The 27,990-nt window shown below is 45.3% G+C and overlaps 1 protein-coding gene across 1 annotated transcript in view; it reads left to right on the top strand.

The window, feature by feature from the left end:
* MED13L (mediator complex subunit 13L) overlaps window positions 1-27,990 on the top strand; it is a 1,083,173-nt gene that overhangs the window by 160,022 nt on the left and 895,161 nt on the right. The window contains exon 2 of the mRNA XM_086943260.1: window positions 16,319-16,556. Within this exon, the coding sequence (XP_086799386.1) occupies window positions 16,319-16,556 (238 nt within the window). The remainder of the gene's footprint in view (window positions 1-16,318; window positions 16,557-27,990) is intronic.

Genomic DNA, 27,990 nt, shown 5'->3' with positions numbered 1-27,990 from the left:
CAAAAGGCGAGCTTCATAAGAGCGGTTGCCTTTGAAGGGCCAAAGGGTAACATAACACTGGTTAGAGGGTCAGCTTTATTGTTCAAGCAGTCAGGCTGGCACTTGGGACAGGAGAGGGGAAAACGGTTGTCAAACTGGTTTTCAAGAGGCGTGTAGCCCCCTTGGTAGCCACACCTCTGCATTGGGCTAGGGAGTTCCACATGCCAGGAGAGAGGTTGTGACATATTGGAAGTGGGCAGAATGATGCATCCTGGAGTGCTCAAATCTCACACTTTGTAGGAAGCGGTCATTAGGAGGGAGGGAACTTGGTAGCCCATTGGCTACCAACTGCGTTTTGCCCAGAGGGCATTTTCTGAGCATAAGTAGGTTGCCCTGGCACCATGAACTTCTGATCTTTACTGGTCTGGAAGAGGGCCAAAGAAGGACTGCCCTGCGAACCAGCAAGGAGGCTGCACCAGCGTAGACTTCAACTGTTGAACCTGGTAACTAGCAGAGGTGAGGGAGGGACTGTGCATTCTGTGTCCTGTTCGAGGAGAAGTTTTCTCCAGAGCCCAGCCAAGAGATTCCAAGGGTCATTGAGCTGGCCTCCTGTTCACAGCACAGCGACGCAACAGCTGAGAAGCCCGCTGTGGCAAGTTGGTGCATCAAAGTCTTCAACTCACCACCAGTTGCTGGCTTGCAGCACCAGGCGGCAAGATCTGATGCATAGCGTTGCACCCGCTTTCACTGCGCTTGGGAGTGCCATCGAAATGCAGCTGGGACCCTCTGAGGACAAGTTATTAACCTAAGAAGGAAGTCTGTGACCGTGATACTGGGCGACTGGATGCCCAGTGGCAAATGGTCTTCTGTCAGCATAGAGAGGAACTTGAGGGACTTGAACCCTGTGACTAGGACTGCCTCACCCCCTTCATGGATTGAGGAATAGTTGCAACAAGAACCCCGTCAACCGCATTGCATTCACAGAATCCTCTGAGCATCTTTAGCATCCTTCATCCCTTGCATCAGGACTATTTCCATAGGAAAGGCCTGCAAAGGATAAAAAGTACCTGGAATTGACAGAAGACTGCTTCACCTGCTGAGGTAACTGTTTCTGACGACCTTGCTGCTCTGCTCTCCTTAGCTGGAGTTGATTGCCTAAAGTGACTCCAAGTGACCACATTCCACCTAGCCCATATTTCTTGATGAAAAGGTTTCAGTTATAATTAAGGCTCCCCTTTTTAAATTTTTACGGATTTGTACAGATAAATACAGACTGAAAACAATGTGTTTTCTGTTTGCATTTATTTTTAAAAGTGGATAAATATAGAAAATCGTGCTGATTTTAAGTGACTCTCTATGCTGTCTTTCCTAAATTATAGACCAGCAGCTGAGCAGATGGACAGCATGGGAATTTAAAAAGGGGATGACATTTCTTTAAATAACGGCATAAGACAACATAATTTATGGTATAATGCTAGTATTTACCAGTGGATGTATTGTGTAATATTTGGCAGCTTAAATAGCTAAAACACGACAGACATCAAAGTATGAGCGTACGTCTATCAGTGAAATAGATCTGGAAATATACAACTACATTTATATGCAAAACACAAAATAAATATGGATAAATACAGATAAAATGGCCAAAAAATAAATATAGAGAAGTACGGACGGAAATGACCAAAAAATAAATACCATAAAACCAGGAGCCCTAGTTATAATGTTTAACTTTGTATTTATATGACCGTTATGAACCCCTTATTAAAACTTATTTTAAAAATATGTACTGGAAATAAAACAGTGTCTAACATTCCAAAAAGTCTGTCACTTTGAAAGTCCAAATATTTCTGTACTTAAAATGTTGCAAGTGAATGGCTGACGACAACAAAAATTAAAGTCTGTAGTGAAGGTTATGTTGACACAATCTTGGCAATGGCGGTGAATGAAAGCCTTGTGGAAAAATCGAAGAAGAAACATTTGGAAGCCTGACGGTTTAAGGATAATAACTTCCAAACATCATAAAAGTGTAATCTGTGACTTACTGATGCACATGGGTAGTTTTGGGGCATTTTCTCGTCTTTAAATCGCCTGCTAAGTAGCTCTCTAATGCCCGGTTACTCACCGGTAATACCCATTACTCCGAGTCCTGGTCTCCCCGTCCCATTCCTGATACATGAGCAGCTAGTCTGCTCTACAGAACCCCTACCTAGCTGAGCTGTTGGCACTTCCCCCTAGGATGACGTCACCATCACGTGACTACAAAAGGGGGAAGTGCCGGAAGAATCATCCTGAAAATACCAAAGACAACAGAACGAAACACATACAATCACCCACAGAAAACCCAAATCAGGGAGGGAGGGAAGGGCTCAGGAATGGGACAGGGAGACCAGGACTCGGAGTAATGGGTATTACCGGTGAGTAACCGGGCATTACCTCCTCGTCCTGGTCTCCCCGTCCCATTCCTGATACATGAGCCCATACCCAAGCACATGGTGATTGTAAGAAGAAAACAGACCAGAAGTATGCCAGAAAAACAGGTCCATTTTAATCAAATCAAACAGTACAAATCATAAATCAAGCACTGCAGACAGGACACTAGTCCCAAAGGCAGCGGAGGCCGCCATCCCCAACTCCAGACGATAATGGGCAACAAAAGTGTGGGGAGAAGCCCACGTAGCAGCATTGCAAATGTCTCGCAAAGAGGCACCCCTGAACATGGCCCAGGAGGACGAAACGCTCCGAGTCGACCGACCCTGAACAGTAGAAGGCAGGGGACATTGGACCGAATCATAAGCAGAAACCACTGCGCCCTTGACCCAACGAGACAAGGAGGACAAAGAAGGACGAAGCCCTAGACCCGACAGGCCGTAGGTGACGAACAGGGAGTCAACCTTACGGAAACCAGCCGTACGCTCCAAGTAGATGTGGAGAGCCCTCAACACATCCAAAGAATGCAGGAGCTCCTCCTCAGGAGAGACAGGAGCAGGAAAAATTACAGGGAGAACAATATCCTCCTGACAGTGAAAAGTGGAAATCACTTTAGGGAGAAAAAACTGACTCGGTCGGAGAACGACCTTGTCAGCGCAGAAGCGCAAGAAGGGGGGGGAAGCCATCAGCGCACCAATCTCACCAACCCTACGCCCAGAGGTAATGGCCACCAGGAAGATAACTTTGGCAGAAAGGAACTTCAGGGCCACGGAGTCCAAAGGCTCAAACGGAGGACCCGTCAAAGCCCGTAGAACCAAGGGCAGATCCCAAGGAGGCACAGGGGAACGGGAGACAGGACGTTGAAGCAAGAAACTCCTCAGAAGGCGAGCCACCAACGGGGACACAGACGAAACAGAGGAACCCCGAAAGGCAAGAACGGCAGCCCACTGCGCCCGCAGGGAAGAAACAGCCAGTCCCAAGACAAAACCATCCCGTAAAAAGTCTAACACCCGCACTGCCTCACAGGAGACAGGAGAGAGATCCCTCCCATGACACCAGGTGGAAAAATTCATCCAGTGACGGGCATAAGACTTCAAGGTGGACGGACGCCGGGAAAGCTGAAGACACTGGGCAACCTCCAATGAGCAACCCAGACCCAGCAAACTCAACCTCTCAAGTGCCAAACCCCCAGCTGGAGGCGACGCAGGGAGGCAAGACTGAGAAGAGGAGCCCGCAGGGGGGGAGGGAGACAGGGGAAACCTCCAATGAGGGCAAACGGCAAAAGTCAGCAGCAGGGGAAACCAAGACTGCCGAGACCACTCCGGAACCACCAGGAGAACCTCCGCCCGATCCAAACGAATCTTCCGGAGGACCCTCGGAATCAAGGCAAAGGGAGGGAAGGCAAACAGCAGACCCCCCGACCAAGGAATCGAAAAATCATCGGTCGCCCAAGCCATTGGAGACGGAATGATGCTGCAAAACAGAGGAAGAAGGGCGGAATCCTCCGAGGCAAAAAGATCCATCCAAGGAAGGTGGAACCGAAGGACAATCTGCCCGAACAGATCCGGGGACAGACAGAGGGACACCGAGGAGGGGAACACCCTGCTCAAAGTATCCGCAGGCCCATTCTCCTTCCCCGGAAGATAGACCGCCGTCAGAGACAACAGATTCGACCCGGCCCAAAGGCCGATCTCCCGGGACAGGAGAAAGCGAGAATGACACATGCCCCCCAGGTGATTCACATAGGAGCGAACCACCTGATTGTCTGTCTGCACTGAGACCGCCCGAGCCCGAAGGAGAGGAGCGAACCAAAGGAGAGCAAGCCAGACCGCTCGCAACTCCTTCCAGTTCGAGGACTGTAGGGACTCGAATCGGGACCACCGACCCTGACCCTTGGAAGAACCCAGAACAGCCCCCCATCCCAACGCACTCGCATCCGTGGACAACACGACCACAGACTGAGGGGGAAGGAGATCAAACCCCCCGGAAAGGGAGAGAGGAGACAACCACCACTGTAGATCCGCCCGAATCCCCGGAGTGACAGGGATCAGAGTCTCGTAGTCCAAGGAGGCGGGATCCCAGTGAGACAGGACATGATGCAACAGGGGGTACAGATGAAGCCTGGCCCAAGGAAGGAGATGTAGAGTGGACGCCATCTCCCCCTGACTCCGCAACCAGAGACGGGCAGACACCTGCGACTGGGAAAGAAGCCAAGAAAGGTGGCAAAACAAAGTCAACTGGCGCTCCTGGGAGAGGAACACCATGCCCAGGTCCATCCGGAAGAAAGCCCCCAGGAACTTCAGGGACTGAGAGGGCACCAGGGAGGACTTCCGGTGGTTGATAAGGAAGCCAAAGGAACCCAGCAGATGACACACCTGGGCCACATCCGACAGAGCCTGCGAAAAAGAGGGAGAGACAATCAACCAGTCATCCAGATATGGAAACACCAGCAGCCCCCCGGAATGAAGAATACCCACCAGAGGGGCCAGGAGCTTGGTGAACACCCTGGGCGCAGAGGACAGGCCGAAAGACAGCACCCGGAACTGGTAGTGATGGGTCTCCACAGCAAAGCGCAGAAAACGTTGGTCGGCAGGATGGATAGGAACATGCAGGTATGCATCCATCAAATCCAGGGACGCCAGGAAGCCACCCGGAAGGACCAGAGGTAGGATGGACTGGAGGGTCACCATCTTGAAAGGGCGATGGACCACGAAGCGGTTGACACGCTTCAGATCCAGAACAGGACGAAGATCCGAAGTGTCCTTCCTGGAAACCAGAAAGAGGATTGAGTAGCAACCCTGGCCCCTTTCCAGCGGCGGAACCTCCACAATAGCATTTTTCCTCAACAGGAGTTGAACACCTGTCAACAAAGCCACTCTTCGCAAAGGAAGATGGGGCAGCTGAGTCCGAACAAAACCCGGAGGAGGAGGAGAGGAAAACTCTATCCGGCAACCCTCCGAAACAGTCTGAACCGCCCAGGCATCCGGAACCGATAACCACTGGGCGCGGAAGCACTGGAGTCGACCACCAACGGGCAAAGGCAGACAGTCATTGTGAAGAGGAGGAAGCGGTAGTGGCAACACTGGCAGCGGCCCGGGGCTTGGCACTTCCAGGGGCCCCCCGGCCACGACCCCTGCCACGAAAGGGCTGAGAAGCGCCACGAGCAGGAGGCCCAAAAGCGCGACGATAACCAAATCCGCGCCCCCGAGCAGGAGGACGGACCGGAGCCACCAGCTTGCGGTTCTCCGCGGACTGCTTGACCATGCCCTCCAGCTGAGGACCGAACACTTTAGAACCTTCAAAAGGTAACTTAAGTAGGACCGACTTCTGTGAAGAGTCCGCCTTCCAGGAACGCATCCAAATATGACGCCGGGCAGCAATGGAAGCACCAGAAGCGGCGGCCGCCGCCCCCAAATTGTCGAAGGAAATGTCCGACAGGTAACGCACCTGCATCTCCATCAAAGACAGAAGAGGAGTGGCATCCTCGCCGTCGTTCAGCAGAACAGACGGAGACTGGAAGTCCTTAAGGAGCGACTGAACCATATAGTTGGAATACGCAGTCGCCCGGACAGAGAAATTAGAAGCAGCATAGGAACGCTTCACAGCCCCTTCAACACGCTTATCCACAGCGTCCGCAGGAAGGGCGTCCTCAAACAACCAAACCCTGAGAGGAAAGGCCAGCCATCAAATTGTCCACTTTCACAGACTGAGGGAACTCATCAGCAAAACCCTCAAGAGGGTAACGTCTGGACAGGAAACGAGGAAAAGAAGACTTGTCCACCTCATTCCATTCGTGAGACAGCACATTGCGCACTGCACCATGCAAAGGCAAAGAATCCGGAGCAGGCTGGACATACTGTGTAAAAAAGTCATCCTCAACAACAGCAGCCGCAGGAGGAGAAAAACCCAAGTTGGACCTCACATGGGCAAACAGGTCAGCGAGCTCAGCACCCTGAACAAAACGACCACGGACACCCTCATCCTCACCAGGATCAACGTCATCCTCAGGAGCATCTTGTGGATCTAAAGACACACGAGGCACCTTGGGAGGAGGCCCAGCCGCGTCCCTAGCCAGGAAAGCAGCAGCCACAGCCTCATTAATAATGAGGCGCAGGGCATCAAGAGGAGCCGCAGAAGAAGAAGCATCCGAATCCAAAGCGGAAGCCAAAAAGTCCAAACAACACTCCCAACAGGCACAAACAAGGACAAAAAACATCCCAACTAGGACCCCAGATATAGCCGAGGACCCGAACACCTGTGGGAGGAGAAAAAAACCAGGCCGGCATAAAAAGCCCAGCCAGCCGCCAAAATCGCCCCTTAAGAGGATGCAGGACACCAAACTCCACAGAACAGCCCCTGCCCGCTATAGCAGGGCGAAAAAGGACCGGAGAATGCCCAGGAACGGCCGCTGGAGCAGATCAACCCAAGTCAGGTGAGCATCACGAAGCACAAATAATAAAAACGGCCGCTAACGCGAGCCGCGTGTAAAGTAGTGCCCCCAAACAGAGCCAGCTGCTAACGCGAGCCGCGTGAAAGAAATAAGCCCCCAAAACAGAGCCAGCGTGGGGGAAAGGCAGCGCATTAATCACAGGCGGCTGCTAGAGCATGTCGCCGCAAAAACAAAAGAAAACAGCCAGGAGACTCACCAGGACACAGGAAGCCTCCAAACAGCACAGCCAGGAACGTGGTCGTAGACTGCAGAATAGAAAAAAACAGGATGATTCTTCCGGCACTTCCCCCTTTTGTAGTCACGTGATGGTGACGTCATCCTAGGGGGAAGTGCCAACAGCTCAGCTAGGTAGGGGTTCTGTAGAGCAGACTAGCTGCTCATGTATCAGGAATGGGACGGGGAGACCAGGACGAGGAGGTAATGCCTATGATCTCCATTCCCGTAGATTGTATTCTGATTTTCTGCTGGAGGCCTGACTGCAGTGGGTCCTGTAGTTGACCAATGTGTGAATGCTACGTATTTGGCTTGTTTTTCAGGATTTTGATCCATGAAGGATGTGGGCAGTAAATCGTCTGGTCTCACATTATTATCTTCCTTGTTTCGTAAGCGAGGACTACCTTGACTAAGTTGTGCTTGTCTGTTTTTATGAGAAATTTCATTATGCATAGGAACTCCAGAACTGCAATTCAGTGTTCGTTCAGATACTATTAATATGTTTGTTTTCTTTACACTATCTTCTAAGGGATGCTGTTGGCACGCTTCCATGTCTCTTAATGTTGATTTTTCTTAGACTACATGTCTTTTTTTTATTTATAAAACTCGGGTCTCTTTTCTCTAATTCTGGATGAGATGACGGCCATAAAGCAGCTTTTCAGTGTGGGAGTACTTAAATAAATCTGTCCAAGACCAATGCATCCTAAGGTTTTGCTTGTGTTAAAGTGGTATGAGAATGCAAATGCCTTTTACTCAATGGAGCATCATTAGTCCCATTACATCAGTACCTTCTGCAGAATGTTAGAGACAACTAATACTTGAAGGAAGTTAGAGTGACCCTACTGGCAAAATACAAACTTCTGCCTCGTTAGCATATTATAAATCCTCAGCAAAGTTTTCTTATGAAGACAAAAAACGATATATATGGCTGAGATGCAATTGTGTTTAGTCCGAGAATACACTGCCATCTTCTGTACGAGAAGACTGCAGTAGTTGTGCTATCAGAGAAGGCAGTTGCCACTTTGACTGTCGAAGATGTGGGGGCAGTCATGCACTGTCATTAGAGCCAATCTTGACCTGTTGGGAGTCTGCACGAGGTAGCAGTAGTCGGAAGATATTTGAGTATTAATGGCTAGCCTACTATAGGAACGTCTTACAAATGTAACCGACCCTTTACCCTTTGTGAATGTAGGTATGAAAATAAATAACATTCTTAGCGGTGTTAATTTGAGGAAAAAGCGTTGTTATTTGAAGGACCTTTTTTAGACCTTCATTGAGGATTGTTTTCGAAACAGTTGTTTCTGATTAATGGTGCTTCAAGAGACCGAAACATGGACTTTCTATTGATGATTATACCCCAATACTTCAGTTTTTTTCATACACTGTCTGTAGTCGGAGTAGGCTTGTTATTAGTAAGTAATATTTTTTGTTCTACATTTAATTTATGTGGTCACTTTTGCTGCACTTTTGATCAGTGTCGAAACACTTCTGTCTTTTTCAGGTCATGCTTATAGTTTTTTGAATAACCTTTATTTGAATGTAATGAATTTAATTGTTAAGTTTTGGTATTTAGTGCTTCAATTAATATATTATATCAATATACAAGGAGTTGACCCAAATTACCCTCCTATGCCTGGGTATAAAACACTATCACATATAAACACGAATAGGTATGGAGGGATTTATATCATTTTTATTTTATCGTAGGGAACATTTAATTACCCTATCCTCCGATTTCAATCCTGTACAAATGTATTATCCAAATTATTTCAAAGCACACATATGCTATGCAACCGATCTTTGTGAACAAAAATCGTTAGGATTTGGTATTTTGTGCTTCAATTAATATATTATATCAATATACAAGGAGTTTACCCAAATTACCCTCCTGCCTGGGTATAAAACACTATCACATACAAACACGAATAGGTATGGAGGGATTTATATCATGTTTATTTTATCGGAGGGAACATTTAATTACCCTATCCTCCGATTTCAATCCTATACAAATGTATTATCCAAATTATTTCAAAGCACACATATGCTATGCAACCGATCTTTGTGAACAAAAATCATATCATATATAACATTCAAAAGTACAAGGACATACCAAAAAATACATATATAAACAAAGCAGTTACAATTGTGACATTAACTTTACTTTCCCAATACCCACTGCTATTTATATCACTAATGTTCACTCATAGATTCAGAGTAATACACTTAGAGGTAGTGTTTTGAGCACATAAAAGGAGAAGCCTATTTTCCTTTTATTCTATTGTGCCACACAACAGTTTGAATCACACGTTTTATTATTTTTATAAGGACTCCTCAAACAAATGTCGACACAGACGCGTTTCAGCCTTTATATTCTTTTTGGCCTCCTCAGCACAAGGGCAATGGAACCAAGATCTTCTATCTTGTCTAGGTCACGTGATGCGAAACCTCTAAATCCTAGACTCGCAGGTTGTACCCAAACCAGAGTGCCTCTCACTCGTGGGAACAGCAAAAAAGACTCTCTCTTATTCCTCATCTGGACACCACTATTCCTTTGTGCGGCGATTAATCCAAATGTCAATTTCTTCGGTCCTCCACCATATCGATTGGCGTTCAGCCACACTGAACGCCGATCTTTATGGTTATGACCGATCGCTATGGCTTTGAAATAATTTGGATAATACATTTGTATAGGATTGAAATCTGAGGATCGGGTAATTATTGTTTCCTATGATAAAATAAATCTCAGATATTAATCCTTCCATACCTTTTCTTGTTTATATGTGATAGTCAATTAATATATTAGACTAGGCAAATTATAAATCTAGAAAAACGAAGTTATTTAGAGAATAGAATTTGTTTTCACTTTTCTAACGCTCATAATTTGGGTATTCACATTTACTACTGGGTGGGGGCAGAGGCATCCTTGCACTCAGGCAGTGGAATGAACATTGTGTGCTGTTAGTGGATGCAGCGTAGCTCATGCACTCTTGGAGGGATGAGTGTTTATAGTTTGCTGTTGCAAGCGGCAGTGGTAGCTGTACATTGCTAGAGGTTGTGTGGCTGGCGTCTGGGAAATCTATAGGACTGCTCTGGCAGTAGAACACTTTTTATGTGTTAACTATATGACTGATACTGCTTTTTAAAGAGCTGAATTACATGCATATGAAACCAGTGCGGTGGCAGGCACGTGTCTGCACCCCAACTTGTGCATTTGCATGAGCTACACTGATGAAACCTGCAGCAGTGGTAACTGTTTTATGTGTAGCACAAATCTTTCATGCAGATCTTCCTGCTCTTTGCTGAGCATCATCTCCTGGCTATGTGTATTTGTGTGAAAGTAAGTCTTTAATCGATGACAGAACAGGACTAGTATGGTCCAGGCACGCACAATGGTAGAACACCGTTGAAGAAAACAGCCGAGTCTGTGTGTGGCTTAACATCCATAGACCGCCAAATGGAGAGCAACGTTTTATGTGGAAAAAGTTTAGCAGTTACTAGGCCTAGAGAGCTTGCAACAGAGTGGTATCAAATAATAATGTCTACATTTCAGGGCCACAGTTTATAAGCGTTAGCGTTCTAGAATCTTATGTACTCCCTACCCTGATTAGTTCCTTTTTCATTAGTGGTAGACTTCTGGTGGCTTCCAGCAAAATCGCTGGAAAGGAGCTATGTAGTAGTATAGAGCGATGGGCTGATTCAAGGCACTAGCAAGACTCAAAGTGGAGGGTAGTTTGCATGCCGAGATACTTATACAGTTGGACATCATTTTTATCATGATCCCCTCTTTTTTATGCTGTCCAGTTTTGCTTGCTTTGGGTTCTCTGTAGTACTTTTCAGATGATTGCATACCTTACATGAAGCAAGCCCCCCTAAATAGTGGCTGGAGACTGGGCAGAAGTGTCCATTATTGACAAATGTTTTACATTAACCAGTCTGATTGAGAATGGTGCAAAATTGTTTGATATGCAGTGTAACAAATTGACAAGAATGGATGTTATGTGAAATTCGGGAATTTATCCTCTGCGTTTTAATTTTCTGCAAGGCCTACTCGATACCCATTTGTCTGAAAGGGTTCAGTCTAAGGAGTAGCCCAGCATGCTGACACCCTTCCCAGCTTGAGCCTCCAAGTCAAGTCTAAACTACGTTGGTTTGAACATTTTAGGTAAAAAGATTAGTTTTCTCACCCATCTGTTGCAGGTGTGCGATGATAAATTTGATAGATTCGTGGTGTGGATATTCTGTTGTATTTATATTATATCTGTAAACTTTTCAATAAAAAAATCTTGAAATGAAGGGGGAAAAAAAAAGAAAAAAAATTCCTCTTGTCCTGCAGAAGATATTTCGTGGTTTCAGACACATTCCCTACATATACTTTGACAGTGGAGTGGAGAAGGAACGGTAACAATTATTTATCAGAGACGCTAAACATACTGGGGTCTGGCATGTGAAAGCTAATGTTTCCAGAAGGTTAAGAAGCTGAGGCAGATCAAAGCTATGACTATGTCTGCGATCGTCCACCGTCCAATAACCTTTACTTGCAGGAAGGGGTAATACCTTCATAGCACTTTTTTCTGCAAATCTGACAAGTGCCAGCCCAGATGTTTTAGAAATGATCGTTCTCGTGTTTTGTGACTTAAGCCAATAACTTTCATGTGGGATTTATTTGTGTGGTCATTTGATGAGTAATTATTTTCCAGTGTGAAAAATAGAGTATTGCCAAGTAGGGCAACATGATCATTGGGCTAACCGTTTTAGTCATTTTAGTATTAATATGTATTTTAGACTTTTGAATTTTCTTGAGTATTTTAATGCAGTGGAGTATTAATAAAGTTGCTTACCTGTATAGTTACAGGTAAGCAACTTTATTAATACTCCAGCTTATTTAGCTTTGACTTTTTATGCAAGTCATATATTTTAATCATCTACTGTTGTAAAAATAAAAAAACCTTGTTATGTAATTATTATTGCACTATTAACTTAGTTAATTATATACAATAACCTTTTTACCACGTTATTTGGACCTTTTTCAAGTGGGTATGAATAATCTACATTTCCAAACACTAACTTTAGACTATACAACACCAACTACTCAAAGGGTCACTGTGGAGTAGGATGGCTCAGGTAGGAGTCTGGGAAAAACGTACGAACTGTAAAAAATTTCAGTATCAGGAATGTACCACTTCATTTCCAGCATTGTTCCTTGCTCCGGTTAATCTGCTTTCCAATTATAATAACCGCATTATAAAGAAACTGGGAAAGGTTGGAGTGACACTCGTCTTGTTGAAAAAGACTTTAGACTCAGTCTCCCACATAGCTTCCCTTTAGAACTGGGTGTTCAACTACTCGCACTTGGTGAAGGTGTCAGTGTTCTTAAGTTATAAATATTGAACAGTGCTCCTCTCACAGTGTGAGCTGTAGCTTTTGCCACTAATACCCTTCAATTCAGGCTCATGCTAATAAATGTTCTTTTTATGGAGATCACCTGCTTTGAAATGTTGCCCATTATTCCACCCAAAGCCACAAGCATCTGATCAGAATTATGAAAATCCTTTGTCATGTTCCGATAATACCTCAAAGACTCATTGTCCGAGCATACAGAGCCTTTTTTTAGATTTTTCCTACAGCAGGCATGAGCTAGAAAAAATATCTTAAAGGGCCTTAGAGCCCACCCATTACTTATCTTTACTCACCATTGGTTGACTTCCGCGTCACTTGTTATCATTGATTTTCTGTGTCCATGCCATGGCATATGGACCAAGTACAGGTTACTGGGGCCAGTGGCTTTCCATTGACCACAGGCTCTTACAGGTATTCTTTTGTTACTTTTGGACATCAACTCTTGCTGAGTGCATTTCCAAAAGTAATTCTCCTTCATCACGCACATGCTCCCCCCCCCTCCCCCCCCTCCTCCATTTTTATTAATCACCATCCTCCCACTCTCCGGTGTGCTCTAGGGTAACCTCTAATTCAGTGATACTCCAAGTATGGCCATGAGCCACTTGCGGACCTCCTGAATTTTACATGCTGTCCCCGGGTGAGCAGCAGTACTGGGCTGCTGCTTAGTTTACAGAGATCTAACGTTCATACAGATGTTAAATAAACTGCAAGTATTGATTTACAGGCCAACTGAAGTAAAAGAAAACAAGTGCAGGTGTACTGTACCACTATTAACTTAACACTTTCAACTTTAAAGACATTTGGCAACAAATGTGTAAAAATGTAAAGTCCCTTCAATATTCAAAAATGATTATTTCATTAACATGCAGAAGCGTTTCACCTTAGTACATCAGATCATATCAGTGCATTACAAAGTTGTTTTTTTTAAGTCCGTTTTAAAACATGCATGTAGAAACATTCATGCAACCCACCTCCAATCCTAATAACAATGCCAGTACTGAACTAAGAGGCAAGTCAGTTATGTGCACCCTCTGGCTGGTCTGGTTGCTATTCTACATGAACAGTATTCTAGCTTATTAAATGAAACCCAAGAGTAGGTTTTGTACAGCACTAATCCTAATGTCATGTATTTTAAAGGTCGTCTTATATTTGATGAACGAGGCAAAGTAAAATAAAGCAATTGCCTAGGATCGCACAATTTGCTCAGTTGGGCAAGCCGGGATTGATGCCAGCTTTCCTGGTTTTACATTGTGAAATTCATCCACTAGATACACTTGCATCACTCCCCCCTGACTTTTACTCAGTTTTTTTATTTTTTATAATATGGTATTTTACAGTGCATTCCTGATTTAGTTCTTCCATACTTGGTCTGCTCTTTAGCATCAAAGGTTGCAGTACTATTCATGATAGTGGCATATTTCCGAAATAATTCACACACTGCCTCTACCAAAGTAAATTAATGTTTGGAAAGATTTCTCTACGGAGTGCCACCCACGTCCATCCTCTAACCACTTTCCCCAATGACCAACTCTGACCATCCTGTCTCTTAATGTTCTAGATTGTACATCAAAAATCTTAATAAATCCATGAAAACTATGCACAATAGCCGTCACTACCCATACCTGCAGTCACGTGGGCACCTGAAATCGGCTTGCTTCTGCTTGCAACATGCCTCACCCTCCACACAGACCTATCATTCAAACTACCTTTCAAAACACTGCATCACTTTCATTTTAGCTTAGACTCTGGCTTCTTTTTAGAAAGACCATGATCACTTGCTCAGCTGGTCTGGCCAGTTTATTGCCTGGAAAAAGAAAAGTTGATCTGTCAGTAAAACCCTACCCTTCAACCTCTGCCCAGGGTTCAAGCTGAGATCCACCCACTAACCATTATATTTTGTATGTAAACATTACCATTACTGTGGTACTGGCTTCCCTACCCAGGACACCATACCTGCAATGAAGTAAGGAATTCATTGTGCATAAGAAATTGGATATTAAGCTTCAGCAAGCTGGTATGGAACTAATGTACAAGAATGGGTCTCTTATTGAATGGAGATTAAAGTGGCTACTCGTACTACACTGTGAATCTTCCGTTCTCCCTGTAACTTGGGGCAGAGCGTTGTAATACTTAATCAAATTTGACATATATTAATACAGTTCAACAAATCTGTTTAGAACAGGATTTCATAGAAAATGCATTGTTCACCTCTGCTTTAAGTGATTTTTGGGTCACAGAGGCTTAGGAGTTCTGGGATTACTTAGCGGGCAAGAGATTGCTTTTGAGGTGTTTGAAATACAGACACTAACTGTTGAGTGGTTAGTGAAATAAGTAAACTGTTTGCATATGATAGATGGCATCTTAGCGCTAAAAGATTACAAAATTATAATTTGAAGTAATTTTAGTGAACTCTATGCCCAACTTAAAGTACATTAGGAGGAGAGCTGTAATTGTTGTAGGTGGATTGGCGCAGAAGGAATTATATTTTAGTCTGGTAGCCTGGTTAATGTTCTCCAGTGTTTCGTGGTGTTTTACACTTTATTAAACACACCCTTTTTTTAATGCGCACCAGTATTGAGTGCGTATTAAATATGGAGCTCTTTCTTACTTATGTAGGACTGTGCATAATACAGTAGGTATAATCAAAAAACCGATAAAATCGGAGTACCTCTTGATGTATGTGTACATTGTTCAGCGATGCATATTATAGATTTTGAAAAAAATACTCTACAAACAATTAAAAGTAAATTCCAAATTGTAAAACGCATTATTGAAAACAAGCCAAGCACTGAATTTCTAAAGAAAGTGCACGTTCCAAATGATTTGACGTCTCTTGAAAGGGGCTTGAAAGCCCTCTTGCTGGAAGGCGTAATAAGGAGGGTGGAAGTCTATTGGGAGGACCTTCTGCGATTTCCTGGCACTTTATGCCCTGGAAATTCATCATGTGGGTGTTCATTCAAACCAGTGTGCATTGCTCATTCCTATGCCCTACATGTTCATTAGGATTATCCATTAATTAATTAGCAATGGTCTCTGGAGCCTGATTTTATCTTCTATGATTCCCCATTGTGGATATTAGGCACCCGGGGTAGGAGAAACGCTGTGGAAGTAGGCGTGGTGTGTAGATGCTCCAGGTGCACTTCCCCACCACTGATGCAAATGGACTATTGTGACTTAACAGATTGCGTAAACACCACACTCTTGTGCAAACAGGGGCAGCTCTGAACATAGCGCATGCAGTAGACACCTGGGACTGTATCAGAACTGTCCTGGCTTGGCGTAGAGCTGAGCGTGTTTTTGTTATAAGATGAAAGTTAATACATACACATCAGAATTTCTTCCAATGAATGCAGGCAACGCGAGTTGGAAACAGTGAGCAAGATTTAGTGCTCTGTGCTTTACATTTGTGCTATCTAAAGGTCATGCATTAACTCGGAGTTTCCGAGTTCTGTGTGTTAAGTGTAGACCCCTCAAAAGAAAACGTGTGCTCAGCTCTGCACATTGCTGGCCTCTGTATGGCTCCCGCAGTGCTGGCCTCTGTTCGTACTCACACTGTATGTACTCACACTGTAGGTTGATCTGGAGAAAATCAGTGCTTGAAATGTAAAAAATAGAAGTGCAATTAAACATAGTACGTCACTTACATTTACATGGGCTTTATTGCCCATGCGCCCTAGGCTGCTAAGAGCAATGTTAGTTAACCCTCCCATCATTTTTTGCTTCTGGTTGTAATTTGGGGGCGGGCAATTGATCACATTATCTGCAAAGGGCGTTAACGACTGTCCGTGCAGAAGTTCGTAACGCTCAGGTGTGGCACCTATAACCGGTCCTCTGTTTGTCTTTTCTCTCTAGGCGGAGCTCACAGGCATCAAGTGGCGCAGGTACAGTTTTCAAGGCCATGGGGAGTGCGGACCCATCATCTCTGCCCCTGCCCAGGATGACCCCATCCTGCTCAGCTTCATCCGGTGCCTGCAGTCCAACCTTCTCTGTGTGTGGCGCCGGGAGGTGAAGCCGGACCGGAAGGAACTGTGGATTTTCTGGTGGGGTGACGAACCGAACCTGCTTGACGTGATCCACCGCGAACTGCACAGTAAGTCACGTTCGCTTCTCTCGCGCTCAGGTGTGGTGCAGGATTGGCGTTGAGAGCACGTGGAGCAGTAAAAATAGCACGAACGTCTTACACTTTGAAGATTCATTTGAGAACGAATGGTTCCCGCCCCTGCTGTGTGATGTTGGATTTCAGAACACAGTGTCCGCAGCTTGTTTGTACACTACGCGTGGCGCATGGCTCAGTCCGTCGGGTTGGTCAGCTGTCGAACAGCCGCCTGCCTGCTTTGTTCTTCACGGCTTGTGCTTTGCCGCCATGTCTCCGAGCGGGCTCTGCCAACCAATGGCTGCAGCCTGAAGCTCGGAGCTTCCGCGTGCCCTGGGCGAGAAAATCAGGCGTTCGGAATCCACCCTCTGAGCTTAATTTTCATATCTGCCCAGTTTATCAACTGGATGCTAGTTGTGTCGTCAATTGTGTGTGCGTTTCCTTGTAGTATATGTTTAATATTGTTTTTCCCTTGGAGTGCCTTAAAATGCATTAACGCAGACATTTAGGTTGAAGTTACAGGGTAATTAAAAGTGGTAGCTTGGCAAACTGCGAAATGTAAGAGGGAGATGATTCTTAAATCATTAAGTTGACGTTGGAGAAGCAGGAGTTGATTTAAAGGATAACATCTTTTTCGCCTTGCGTAAGGTGGGCACCCTCTGAGCAAAGGGAAAGATCCAGAAGGACACACAGTTTAATGTATTCAGTGTGCCTTTGATTGTTGATGTGTAATATAGAAAATGCTTTTTAGTATGAACGTCTGTGAGGAAATGTTTTAGATCTGAAAATGACTTGGTTGTGCCAAAAATAAGGAGTTTGAAATGAGAAGATAGAACTGAATGTTGATTAAATCCAGGAGAATCCAGGACCTAAATGGTGACCCACCTGAAAAGGACTTTGCATCCATATTATAACATAGCAGCTGCAAACATACTGCCTTCTCCTTGAGGTCCAGCCATTACTTTTGAAAGCAAGCGCAGGCCGTTGTAGTTTGGAGGGCTAGACAAAGTTGTGCTTGGAAAGGTGCTGTTGACTAATTGTATAAAGGTAGTGTATGATTCCTTGCATTTTACATATCTGATTTAAGCGATAAAGTGCGACGTTCAACACCTTTGGAGAGTGAGTAGCAAGCATAGTTGGGGCAGTTAAGTGTAAATAGATGCACCACTATGGAAATTGGTGCTCCTTTTACTTTGATATGCCTCTGGTTATATTCAAACCTTTCATCCTACTAAGTCAATACATTGAACACCATTGAGTTGGTTAGTAGTGATTATTTGCACTAGATGGGGGTTAACCTCTCCATTGCTGAAGCCATGACTTTGGGCTACATATTAGTTTGTAACAGTTGGGTCAAGAATATCTGATATTTTAGAGTCCTACAAAGCAGCTATTTGTCATAATCCTCTTCTGTGGCATAAATACTGCAGGTTTATTTTTTGTTACACCACAACAATTTTTGTTACAGTGCATTGCATGCTTTTACATCAAGATAGACAGGATTATTAAATGCGAACAAGCAAGGATGCCCTGTGTGTGGTTGTAAGAAAGAAAATGCACCCCATTTCTTATTCTATTGCCCTGCATACAGCAGGCCAAGAACTAAGTGGTTGATCCCTATTTGTAGGAACCTCTGCACTAGACGAAATTAACAGGTGTATAGAATTCTCCAAATAGACTTGGCACCGCATATGTTTTTTGCTGTTTCCAAATTTTTTGCATGCATGGTACATAAGCAAAAGACAGACCACTGTAGCAGTTTTAAAGGACATTGATAGTTGAGCTCTTATTAATATTTGGCAAATGTTAAACTATTAATTTGGCAGTGCAACCCTTTAAAGGCCCTAGATGTAGCATGGCCCTTCGCTCGTAGACTAGCACTTTCTTTGTTTTAGAAATGTTTTTATGTATGTTTTTAATCTTTGTTATTAACCTTGTTGTTTGTTTTATGTATCTTTTATGTTAATGTACTGAAATAGAGTATGAAATGCATTGCAATCTAGTCTGTGATGGTTTGTCTCCAATGGTCTGAGTTAGTTACTTAGTTATTCTTTGAGATTTTCTAAATTTATAACCCTGCAATTGTACAGGATCGTATAGATACTCAGGGCCGGATCTATAGCAGTGCGATCGGTGCCACCGCACCGGGCGCTAACTTGGGGTGGGGGTGTCATTTTTGCAAGTGTATTATCTAAGCACCTGCTGCTGCATTCCGGCCTCTAGCAATTATCAGGCATCAATAAAAATGTCAAGATAATTCCGGTGATTAATCGCCTACAGACCAGAGGTATGTCTAGTGGAAGTTTTGACTCTCCCTAAGGTAGCGCAAAGGGTTAAAATGCCTGCTGCTAAGAACGTGGACCATGCAGAATACAAAGTGCATATAATGTAAATAGGTCAGTGGGTTACTCCTTCGGTAAGAGAGCTCCTTTTTGTTACTTCTCTTTTACAAGTCAAAATCCTAATACAGAACATTGAGCTATTAACTATCATCAAAGAGCTGCTTGCAAACTGCAAGGTATGCGTTAGAGCTATATGTTTTCTTGCCCAGTTTTTCAGTATCTTAACCTTGCCAAAACGGTTAAATTCAGACATTGTTGTACAGGGCGCCACCTTTGGAAACGTTATGGCTACCTAAATGGTATATTTGTCCCACTAGAACCTGGAGTTGCCCTTGGAAACTTTAAATCGGGCAGTGTCACCCATTCTCTTGTGTTGTTGTATATATCTTTTAGCAATGGCTCAGTATGCTCAAACAAGATTAACTGGAAGCAATCAACTTTCCCGGGCCCAAGAGCCTGATGTGGGGCTAGACATAATTGATTAGAATATATCAACGTCATGAATAGACAAATTGCTGCAACATATTTGGCATAAGATCCCACTATGTCCTTATTGCTCTTGATTATACTCTGTTGTCTCTCGCACTGTGCTGCAAAATAATATATCTTCCATTAGCACTGTAAGACTGCTCTCCAGTGTAATTTATTTGTAGATCAAAAGACCTCGATCAAGTTAGCTGAGTAAATGGGTCATGACCAGTACACAAAGGAACCATTTTTATGTTGATTGTATCAGCAAAAGTTTATGTTCATGAATGAAACCTATTACGACAATAGGGTTTTGAGTGCACTTGATCCTCAAGCAGAATTGTTCTTCAGTGTTTGTGAGTGCATTTGTGGAATTGGCGTGTGCTTCTAATTTCCTCACATCAAATTGCTAAAATTATTTTATACTAAAGTTCATAAAATCTGTTTATGCAATCAGAATATTATACAATACCATTTTGGATCTTTTGTAGCCAGTTCAATTTTCACTCTCATCCTCTTACAGTTTCAAATAGTTTCGTTTTAGTGAGATCTCCAGTTTTCCCCAGTAAAATCAACCTGTTACTTCTGACTGCCGTTTTCCTGCCTGAACTGAAGAGGGAATTGCTCTCCTCCTTTATTGATAAAACATGGCCTGTGTACATAAATACATTAACTATTTTCCACCACAACAGATTGTTAGTAGTTTCTGTTTTTCACCACAAGCAAAGTATTCAGAATGATTCGATACTCAACAAGGGAAGTAATTCGAAAACCTTGTAATTCACCCTGATAAAAAGGGTGGCAATCTGGGTTTGAGAAATGACTGTACTATTTCATATGTCCGTATTAACACCTTGGCCTGCTGTCTTGTTTCTAATAGTAACAAGTAAAAAGTATAGGAGAAATGTGATCAAGTTGTTTTGATTTGGTGCCAGCTAAATTTCAGTGTGAAACCAAGGCTTCTTGAATGCAAGAGTGGAAACAGAATTGGCAGTGTCAATCCCAGAATAATCTGTTCCTGGCATAGTTGTCAATTTCTGTTAGAAGGATGCCTGCTCTGTATTTTATGGTACTATTTGAGGTGAAATTGTGTTTCAGTGTTAAATACACCAGCAACCTCTGAGATGGAGTAGGACGTTAATTATTGAGAAGACAAGTCCTATTAAAAAATAAACCTGGTTGTGAAGGAGTTACGGTGGGAGAAGCAGGTTTGTGTAACCAGGATGATCATCATCGGCATGGAGGATAGTTGAATGACTTCTGCCCAGTTGAAAGTAAGGCACTTAAGACAGTGACTGAGTTATTATTTGAAACGCAAGCAGAAAATGTTGCGCTGTCTTGTCAGATTGTAGGTAAACAAAGTGAATATGAGAAGGATGTTCAGAGCGTAATTTACAGAATGGTTCCTGTAGATTTTCAGCTTGTCCAAGCAGTTAAAGTTCTGCATTTTTTGAGACCTAGGAGTGAGGAGCTCAGTGATATCTTAAGTGGAACATACATTTCTGTTCGCCTGAAGCATGTGAAAAGGTGAATTGTGACAAATATGTTAATTCACTTAATGATCATTGATGTTTAAACCGATGACTGGAGCTGGAAATAGGATGCCTTTGTATAATTGAGATTGCAGTAAGGAGGGCTGTCTTGGTTCGAGGCATGTGGGCTGCTGAATTCATATCTGTGCATAGATCGCCGTCTAGTGTTGGGTCCGGATGATCGCACATTGTTGTCCTGGAAGAGTCTTCGAAGTATCACGAGATAGGTGGCTCCTCCCCTGGACTACAGTGCGCATGGGCATCAACTCCATCCCCAGATTGTTTTTTTCCGCCATTGGGTTTGGATGCATATTTGTTAACTCAAGTTCGGAATCGATAAAAAACTTACTGTTTTGGCCAAAAGGGCTTTAGTATATCGTCGGTATTGTCTTGCGATCGGTGCCCAGTTCTGTTCCAGCTCAGTTCCCGAGCCGGACATCCAGAGGAGCCACGTGGCTTTTCAGCACTGAAGGCCCGGTCGACGCCAGAGGCCTTATCGACGAACCATCATGGAACGAAGCCCGTTCAAGAGATGTCCTGTGTGCAACTCGAAATAGCCCCACATCGACATCCACCCGGTGTGCAACAAGTGCCTGTCGCCAGATCACGATGAAGCCAGCTGTATGGCTTGTTCTCGTTTCCGCTCCAAGAAGACGATTCGACTTCGACGCGCAGCGCGCAAGGAAGCCCAGCAGACGGCACCTGAACCGGTGAACATCTTCGAGGACGATGAGGGAGCAGAGCAGGAGGTTCGAGAGCACCTGTCTGATCCCACATCAGAGATCGACTCCAGCTACGACGCTAATATTGAAATGGTCGATACTGAAGACGTCGTCGACTAGGTAGGAGACGACGATGGGGCCTTTGGGGCCATGGAAGATAGCTCAAGCGAGGAGCTAGGCCCGAACGTTAATACTGGAGCCGAGAAACTTAATAAGGCTCAGGTCGAGGGATCGCCACATGGCCTTACCCAAGATCTTACACTGGGTTCTACAGCCTCGCCTTCGGGCCCGGCTTCGGACACTTCTAAGGAGCCACGGGTTTCCAAATCGAAACCGAAAGAGAAACCTTTGGTGTCTGCGTAACCGAAAGCACTAGAGGCGTAATCAAAACCAAAAGTGTGTATTGCTTTGGTCGGCTCGAAGTCCTCTAAACTATCGGCACCGACTAAGCATAAAGGTGTTATCGACCCGGTGAGGTCGCTAAAGGGTGTCGAGCCGAAGACTGGGACACCTAAAAAAACTGGTCAAGGACGTCTACCTGAAAAAATCGGCACCGAAGACCGTCGACACAGACAAAGGACTCGGAGCTCAGAAGGTTCTCGATCCTACACGTCAACCAGACAAGGCTACGAGCGATACGGACCTCGAGTCCACGCCTGGCGGTGGCTCGAAGGAACCCGTCGAGTCTACTCAACCGTCCGCCTCCTTCTCGAAGCAGGTGTCTGAATCGCTGAAGCGAATTATGGAAAAGGCTTCGGCTGTCTGACCGAAGGACACTCCACCACCAAAGCCTTCCAGTAAACCTCAAAAGTCGCCGGCGCCCATCCAGTTCACGCTGCAGCCGGAAGTGGTACCTAAGGCCTTCGCCCCTAAGACCGCCGTCGAAGCGTCCAAGAAGGTGTCCACGGGACCGAAGCCCACAACTGCGGTACTGGTAACAAAGCATCGACAACCCCCGCTTGAAGAGCAGTCGGAACAATTCATCGATGCCGACACAGGAAGACTTTCCATTTACAAACGAAAGATCGCCCCGGAACAGCCTATGGAGTCATTTAGAATCCCATTGAAAAAGGATTCCACTACAACACCCGTTCTGGTCGAACCGATAGCTCCACGCGGCCAAGACACTGCTCCTGTTTTGCCCACTTACTCGCATGTGGAGACAGGGGAAGGTGACAATGAGGAGTACAGCTATCCTGTGGACACTGATCCAGAAGATCACAATGAACCCTGGGCGGACGCTGCTGACCCAGGAGATCCACACACTGCCCCGGACAGTCATTTATTTTATTTATTTATTTATTTATTTGTGAGTTTATATAGCGCTTGAATCACTCCGGCAGGAGTATCTCTGCGCTTTTGACCGGTAATCAGAGACATGCAGTTGGGAGGAGTATTTAAATTTCATTTAGAACAGAAAGGTCTTTAGAGATTTTCGGAATTTTAGGTGCTCTTTGATTTGTCTCAGAGCCAGAGGGAGTCTGTTCCACAACTTGGGACCCATAGTAGACAATGCTCTGCCTCCGTGTCTGACTTTTTTGATATGGGGGACCACCAGAAGAAGACTGTTACTTGATCTAAGTGATCTCGTAGGGACATAGGGAACAAATTTCCGCTCGAGATAGACAGGTCCTTGACCATTCAGACACTTGTGAATCAAGCAACATATCTTGAACTTTGCCCTTTGTCTGACTGGGAGCCAGTGTAATTGGTCAAGAAGGGGTTTGGAGGCCGTCATGTGTATGCTATAAAAACATCGCCTACTGAAGACTCGGCGGCGTTTTATGCACTTATTGAAAGGGCGGCCAAAAATCATGATGTCCAGCTCCATGCTGACCCTATTGAAGTGGATTTTCTGTTTGACACCTTTTCCACCTCAGAGGACTGTCAAGACTCTGCCAATGCTCAAGGGTGTCTTAAAACATGCTGGAGACATATTTAAAGAGCCCACAAGGGCCAGGGTGATCAACCCCAGAATTGAAAAAAAGTACAAACCGGGGCCTGGGGACCCTACCTGCATTAAGGGACAGTTGCCGTTGGACTCTGGTTGTTTCCAATGCCTGGAAGAGGGCGAACTCACAAACAACGGGTGATGCTCCTCCCCCTGACAAAGAATCTAAGGTGCTAGAAGCATCAGGGAAAAGGGTGGCAGCTCAAACGGCCAATATCTTGCGCATTTCAAACACTCAGGCACTCTTAGCCAGATATGACCGGGCCTATTACGATACACTTGAGACCCTGTTACAACACTTGCCAGATGAATATAAGGAGGCAGCAGAGATGCTCACACAGGAAGGAAAGCTCATATCAAAAGCTTCCATCAAGTGTGCACTGGACGCAGCAGACACCGCGGCCAGAACCATTAACACAAGTGTGATGTTGAGGCGACATGCCTGCCTCAATCTCCGGGTTCAAGCCAGAAATACAGACCACCATACTAAATCAGCCTGTAAATATGATCATGTATTTGGCCCAGAGGTAGACACCACCTTGGAAAAAATCAAAAAGGATACTGAAACTGCAAAGTCTATGGGGGCTCTCCAGTCGCAGCAGTTCAGGGGTGGTTCTTTTCGTCGCTCAAACAATAGAGGAGTTTCCAGAGGCCAGCTGTCCCAGCATACACAGTACAATAAAGGTGGCGCGCAAACCACATACACCAAACAAAGTAGAGGTGGCTATCGGGGAAACAGCGCCAAGGACAGAGGTCGTGGAAACAACAGCTCCAGATCCTCCGCCACTAACAAACAGTGACGCCTTGTCACTGCCCCCCGACCATACAACACCGGTCGGGGGGGAGACTACAACAGTTCCTGCCGGTCTGGAAATCCATCACCACGGACAGGTGGGTCAGGAAGCTTATCCAGTACGGTTATTGTCTGGAGTTAACATCCACTCCACCCAACATACCCCCAAGACACTGGCCTATGTCCACAGAGCATTTGCACTTATTGCAGCAGGAGGTACTTGTCATGCTGCAAAAAGGAGCAATCGAACTCGTGCCTGTGGAAGAAAGAGGTACAGGAGTGTACTCACTGTACTTCTTAATCCCAAAAAAGGACGGGTCCCTCAGACCCATACTGGACCTCAGACCCCTAAACCAGTACATTCTATAAGAACACTTTCACATGCTAACACTACAGCAGGTTCTACCGTTGCTCAGCCAGGGAGATTTCCTCGCAACATTAGATCTGAAGGATGCATACTTTCATATTCCGCTACACCCGTCACACAGAAAATACCCAAGATTCACCATTCAGAATCAGCATTACTAATTCAAGGTCCTCCCTTTCGGAGTGACGACGGCACCCAGGGTGTTTACAAAGTGCCTGGCGACAGTGGCTGCACACCTAAGGAGACAGAATATTCATGTCTACCCTTATCTGGACGACTGGCTTATCCAAGCAAAATCGGCCAAGCAGTGTGCCGCCCACATGTCCCACACCATTCACCTTCTTCACGATCTGGGATTCTCACTGAATTACCCAAAGTCCAACCTTCAGCCCGCACATGTCAAAAGTATCTGGGCGCGACAATAGACACTCTGGCAGCCAAAGAAAGCACAGCCAAATTCAGTGAGGATCAATAGCATTCAATTGCTAATACAAAAATTCAGACCGCAACACTCTCTTCCGGCACGAGTGTTCATGCAGTTGATAGGCATGATGGTCTCCTGCATCTTCATAGTCTCGCACGCGAGACTACATATGCGTCTGCTTCAGGAGTGCTTAGCACGTCAGTGGAATCAGGCTCACGGGCAGTTGAAAGACCTAGTGTTGTTAACCGGTCGTGCATACAACTCTCTGCATTGGTGGAATCCACAAAACCTTTGCAGGGGACGACCGTTCCAGGAGCCTGTGCCACAGATCATTCTGACAACGGACGCATCTCTTCAGGGATGGGGAGCTCATGTACTCCACTACACAGTGCAGGGACTATGAACGACGCAGCAAAAGAAGATGCACATCAACCTTCTAGAACTGATAGCTATCTTCATGGCAATGAAAGCATTCAAAGTACATCTGTGCAACAAGGTCGTGTTGATCCGGACGGACAACATGACGGCCATGTACTACATTCAGAAGCAGGGAGGCACACACTCCACAGTTGTCTCATCTGGCTCAGAGCATGTGGAAGTGGGCTATTCAGAGTAACCTCTTCCTCATGGCGGAACACCTCCCAGGCAAAGACAATCAGATGGCGGACCTGCTCAGCAGGTACAGCCACCAAATGCACGAGTGGGATATACATCCATCAGTACTCCACCCGTACTTCCAGCAGTGAGGTCATCCAGAGATAGACCTGTTCGCCACAAAGGAAAACGCCAAATGCCAAAGCTTTGCCGCCAGGTTCCCACACCCACAGTCGCAGGGCAATGCGATATGGATGAACTGGTCAGGCATATTTGCATACGCTTTTCCCCCAGCACCTCTAATACAGCTGGTGGCACGCAAGCTGAAGCAACACTCAATGACACTCATCCTGGTTGCTCCGACGTGGGCACGCCAACCATGGTACACCAAGTTTCTAGAACTATCTGTGGTATCGCATCAAAGGCTGCACCTCACACCCAGGCTTTTGACACAGAGCCATGGCGACATTCAGCACCCAAATCCGCAACAGCTCAACCTGGCGATCTGGCTGCTGAGGTCTTAGAATTTGGCTACCTCAACTTGCCCTCCCGACTGTATGGATATCATGAGAGGCAAGGAGGCCCACAACCAGAGCATGCTATGCGGCAAAATGGAAGCGGTTTGTCATTTATTGTGCAGACTAGAACATCAACCCGCTAGACGCGTCTACTCATAACATCATTTGTTATCTGTTACATCTATACAAATGCAATCTGGCCTATGCTTCCATTCGTATACATTTGTCCGCAATAGCAGCTTATCTACAAAACAGGCAGCATCTCTCACTTTTCAGAGTGCCTGCCATTAAAGCTTTTCTGGAAGGACTCAAACGAGTCATTCCTCCCCGGACCCCACCAGCTCCTGAATGGAACCTAAATGTGGTCCCCACCAGACTGATGGGTCCACCTTTTGAGCCTCTACATTTATGCGAGATTCAGTTCTTAACGTGGAAAGTGGCTTTCCTGATAGCGATTACATCGCTGCGATGCGTTAGTGAACTCCAGGCACTAACTATCCAAGAGCTATTCATACAAATTCACTTCAACAGAGTGGTGCTTCGCACTAACCCTAGGTTTCTTCCTAAGGTGCTTTCACAGTTTCATATCAATCAGACTATAGAACTGCCTGTGTTCTTCCAAAATCCTGAGTCCGTGGCGGAGAGAATGCTCCACACACTAGACGTCAAGAGAGCCTTAATGTACTACATTGATAGGACCAAAGATTTTCGGAAAACAAAACCACTATTTGTTGCCTTTTCGCCACAACACAAAGGCAACCCCGTTTCCTAAGCAGGCATAGCCAGGTGGATCGTTAAGTGCATTCAAATTTGTTATCAAAAAGCCAAGCGCACTTTAACGGTCCCCCCACGGGCCTACTCCACCCGAAAGTTGGGGGCCTCCATGGCTTTCCTTGGAAATATTCCTTTAGAAGACATATATAGGGCAGCCACATGGTCTACCACACACACATTTACGAAACACTACTGTGTAGATGTGCACTCCAAACAGCAGGCAGCTGTAGGGCAGGCTGTTCTAAAAACACTTTATCAAACTGCTGCAGCTGGCACAGGCGGCCGCCGCTAATGGAGGGACTGCTATGTATTCTATGCACAGATATGAATTCAGCAGCCCACATGCCTCAAACCGAATATGCTACTTACCAGTATGCATCTGTTCTTGGCATGTAGGGCTGCTGACATTCATATCGCCCGCCCTCCTCCCCGGCACCTGTAGCGGCTGCAGCACTCAGAATCACTCTTAGCATGGTCATCACTCACGGTGTTGCACTCCATCTTTGCCACAATGGCTAAAAACAATCTGGGGATGGAGTCGATGCCCAATGCGCACTGTAGTGCAGGGGAGGAGCCACCTATCTCCTGATACTTCGAAGACTCTTCCAGGACAACAATGTGCGATCATCTGGACCCAACACTAGGCTGCGATCTATGCACAGATATGAATGTCAGCAGCCCTACATGCCAAGAACAGATGCATACTGGTAAGTAGCATATTCGTTTTGCGACATGGTTCATACCTCACAAGGGATACTGTTTGTAATGTTGTTCTTAAATGCAGAGGCACTAATACAGTTAAACACATACTATATTGATGCTACCATAATAGCAATCATGGTCTCTTTGCATTTTACTGATATCTGCCCTTAGCTTTTAGTGTGTCTTTAAGATAATAGTGAGTTGGCAGCCCTGTCAAATGTACTGCTAGAGAATGGTGATCTCT

Source organism: Lissotriton vulgaris, chromosome 11 (genome assembly GCF_964263255.1).
Source record: "Lissotriton vulgaris chromosome 11, aLisVul1.2, whole genome shotgun sequence".
In the NCBI taxonomy this organism is placed as follows: domain Eukaryota; kingdom Metazoa; phylum Chordata; class Amphibia; order Caudata; family Salamandridae; genus Lissotriton; species Lissotriton vulgaris.
The sequence above is the reverse complement of the archived record's forward strand: the minus strand, read 5'-3'. Positions and strand labels throughout refer to the sequence as shown.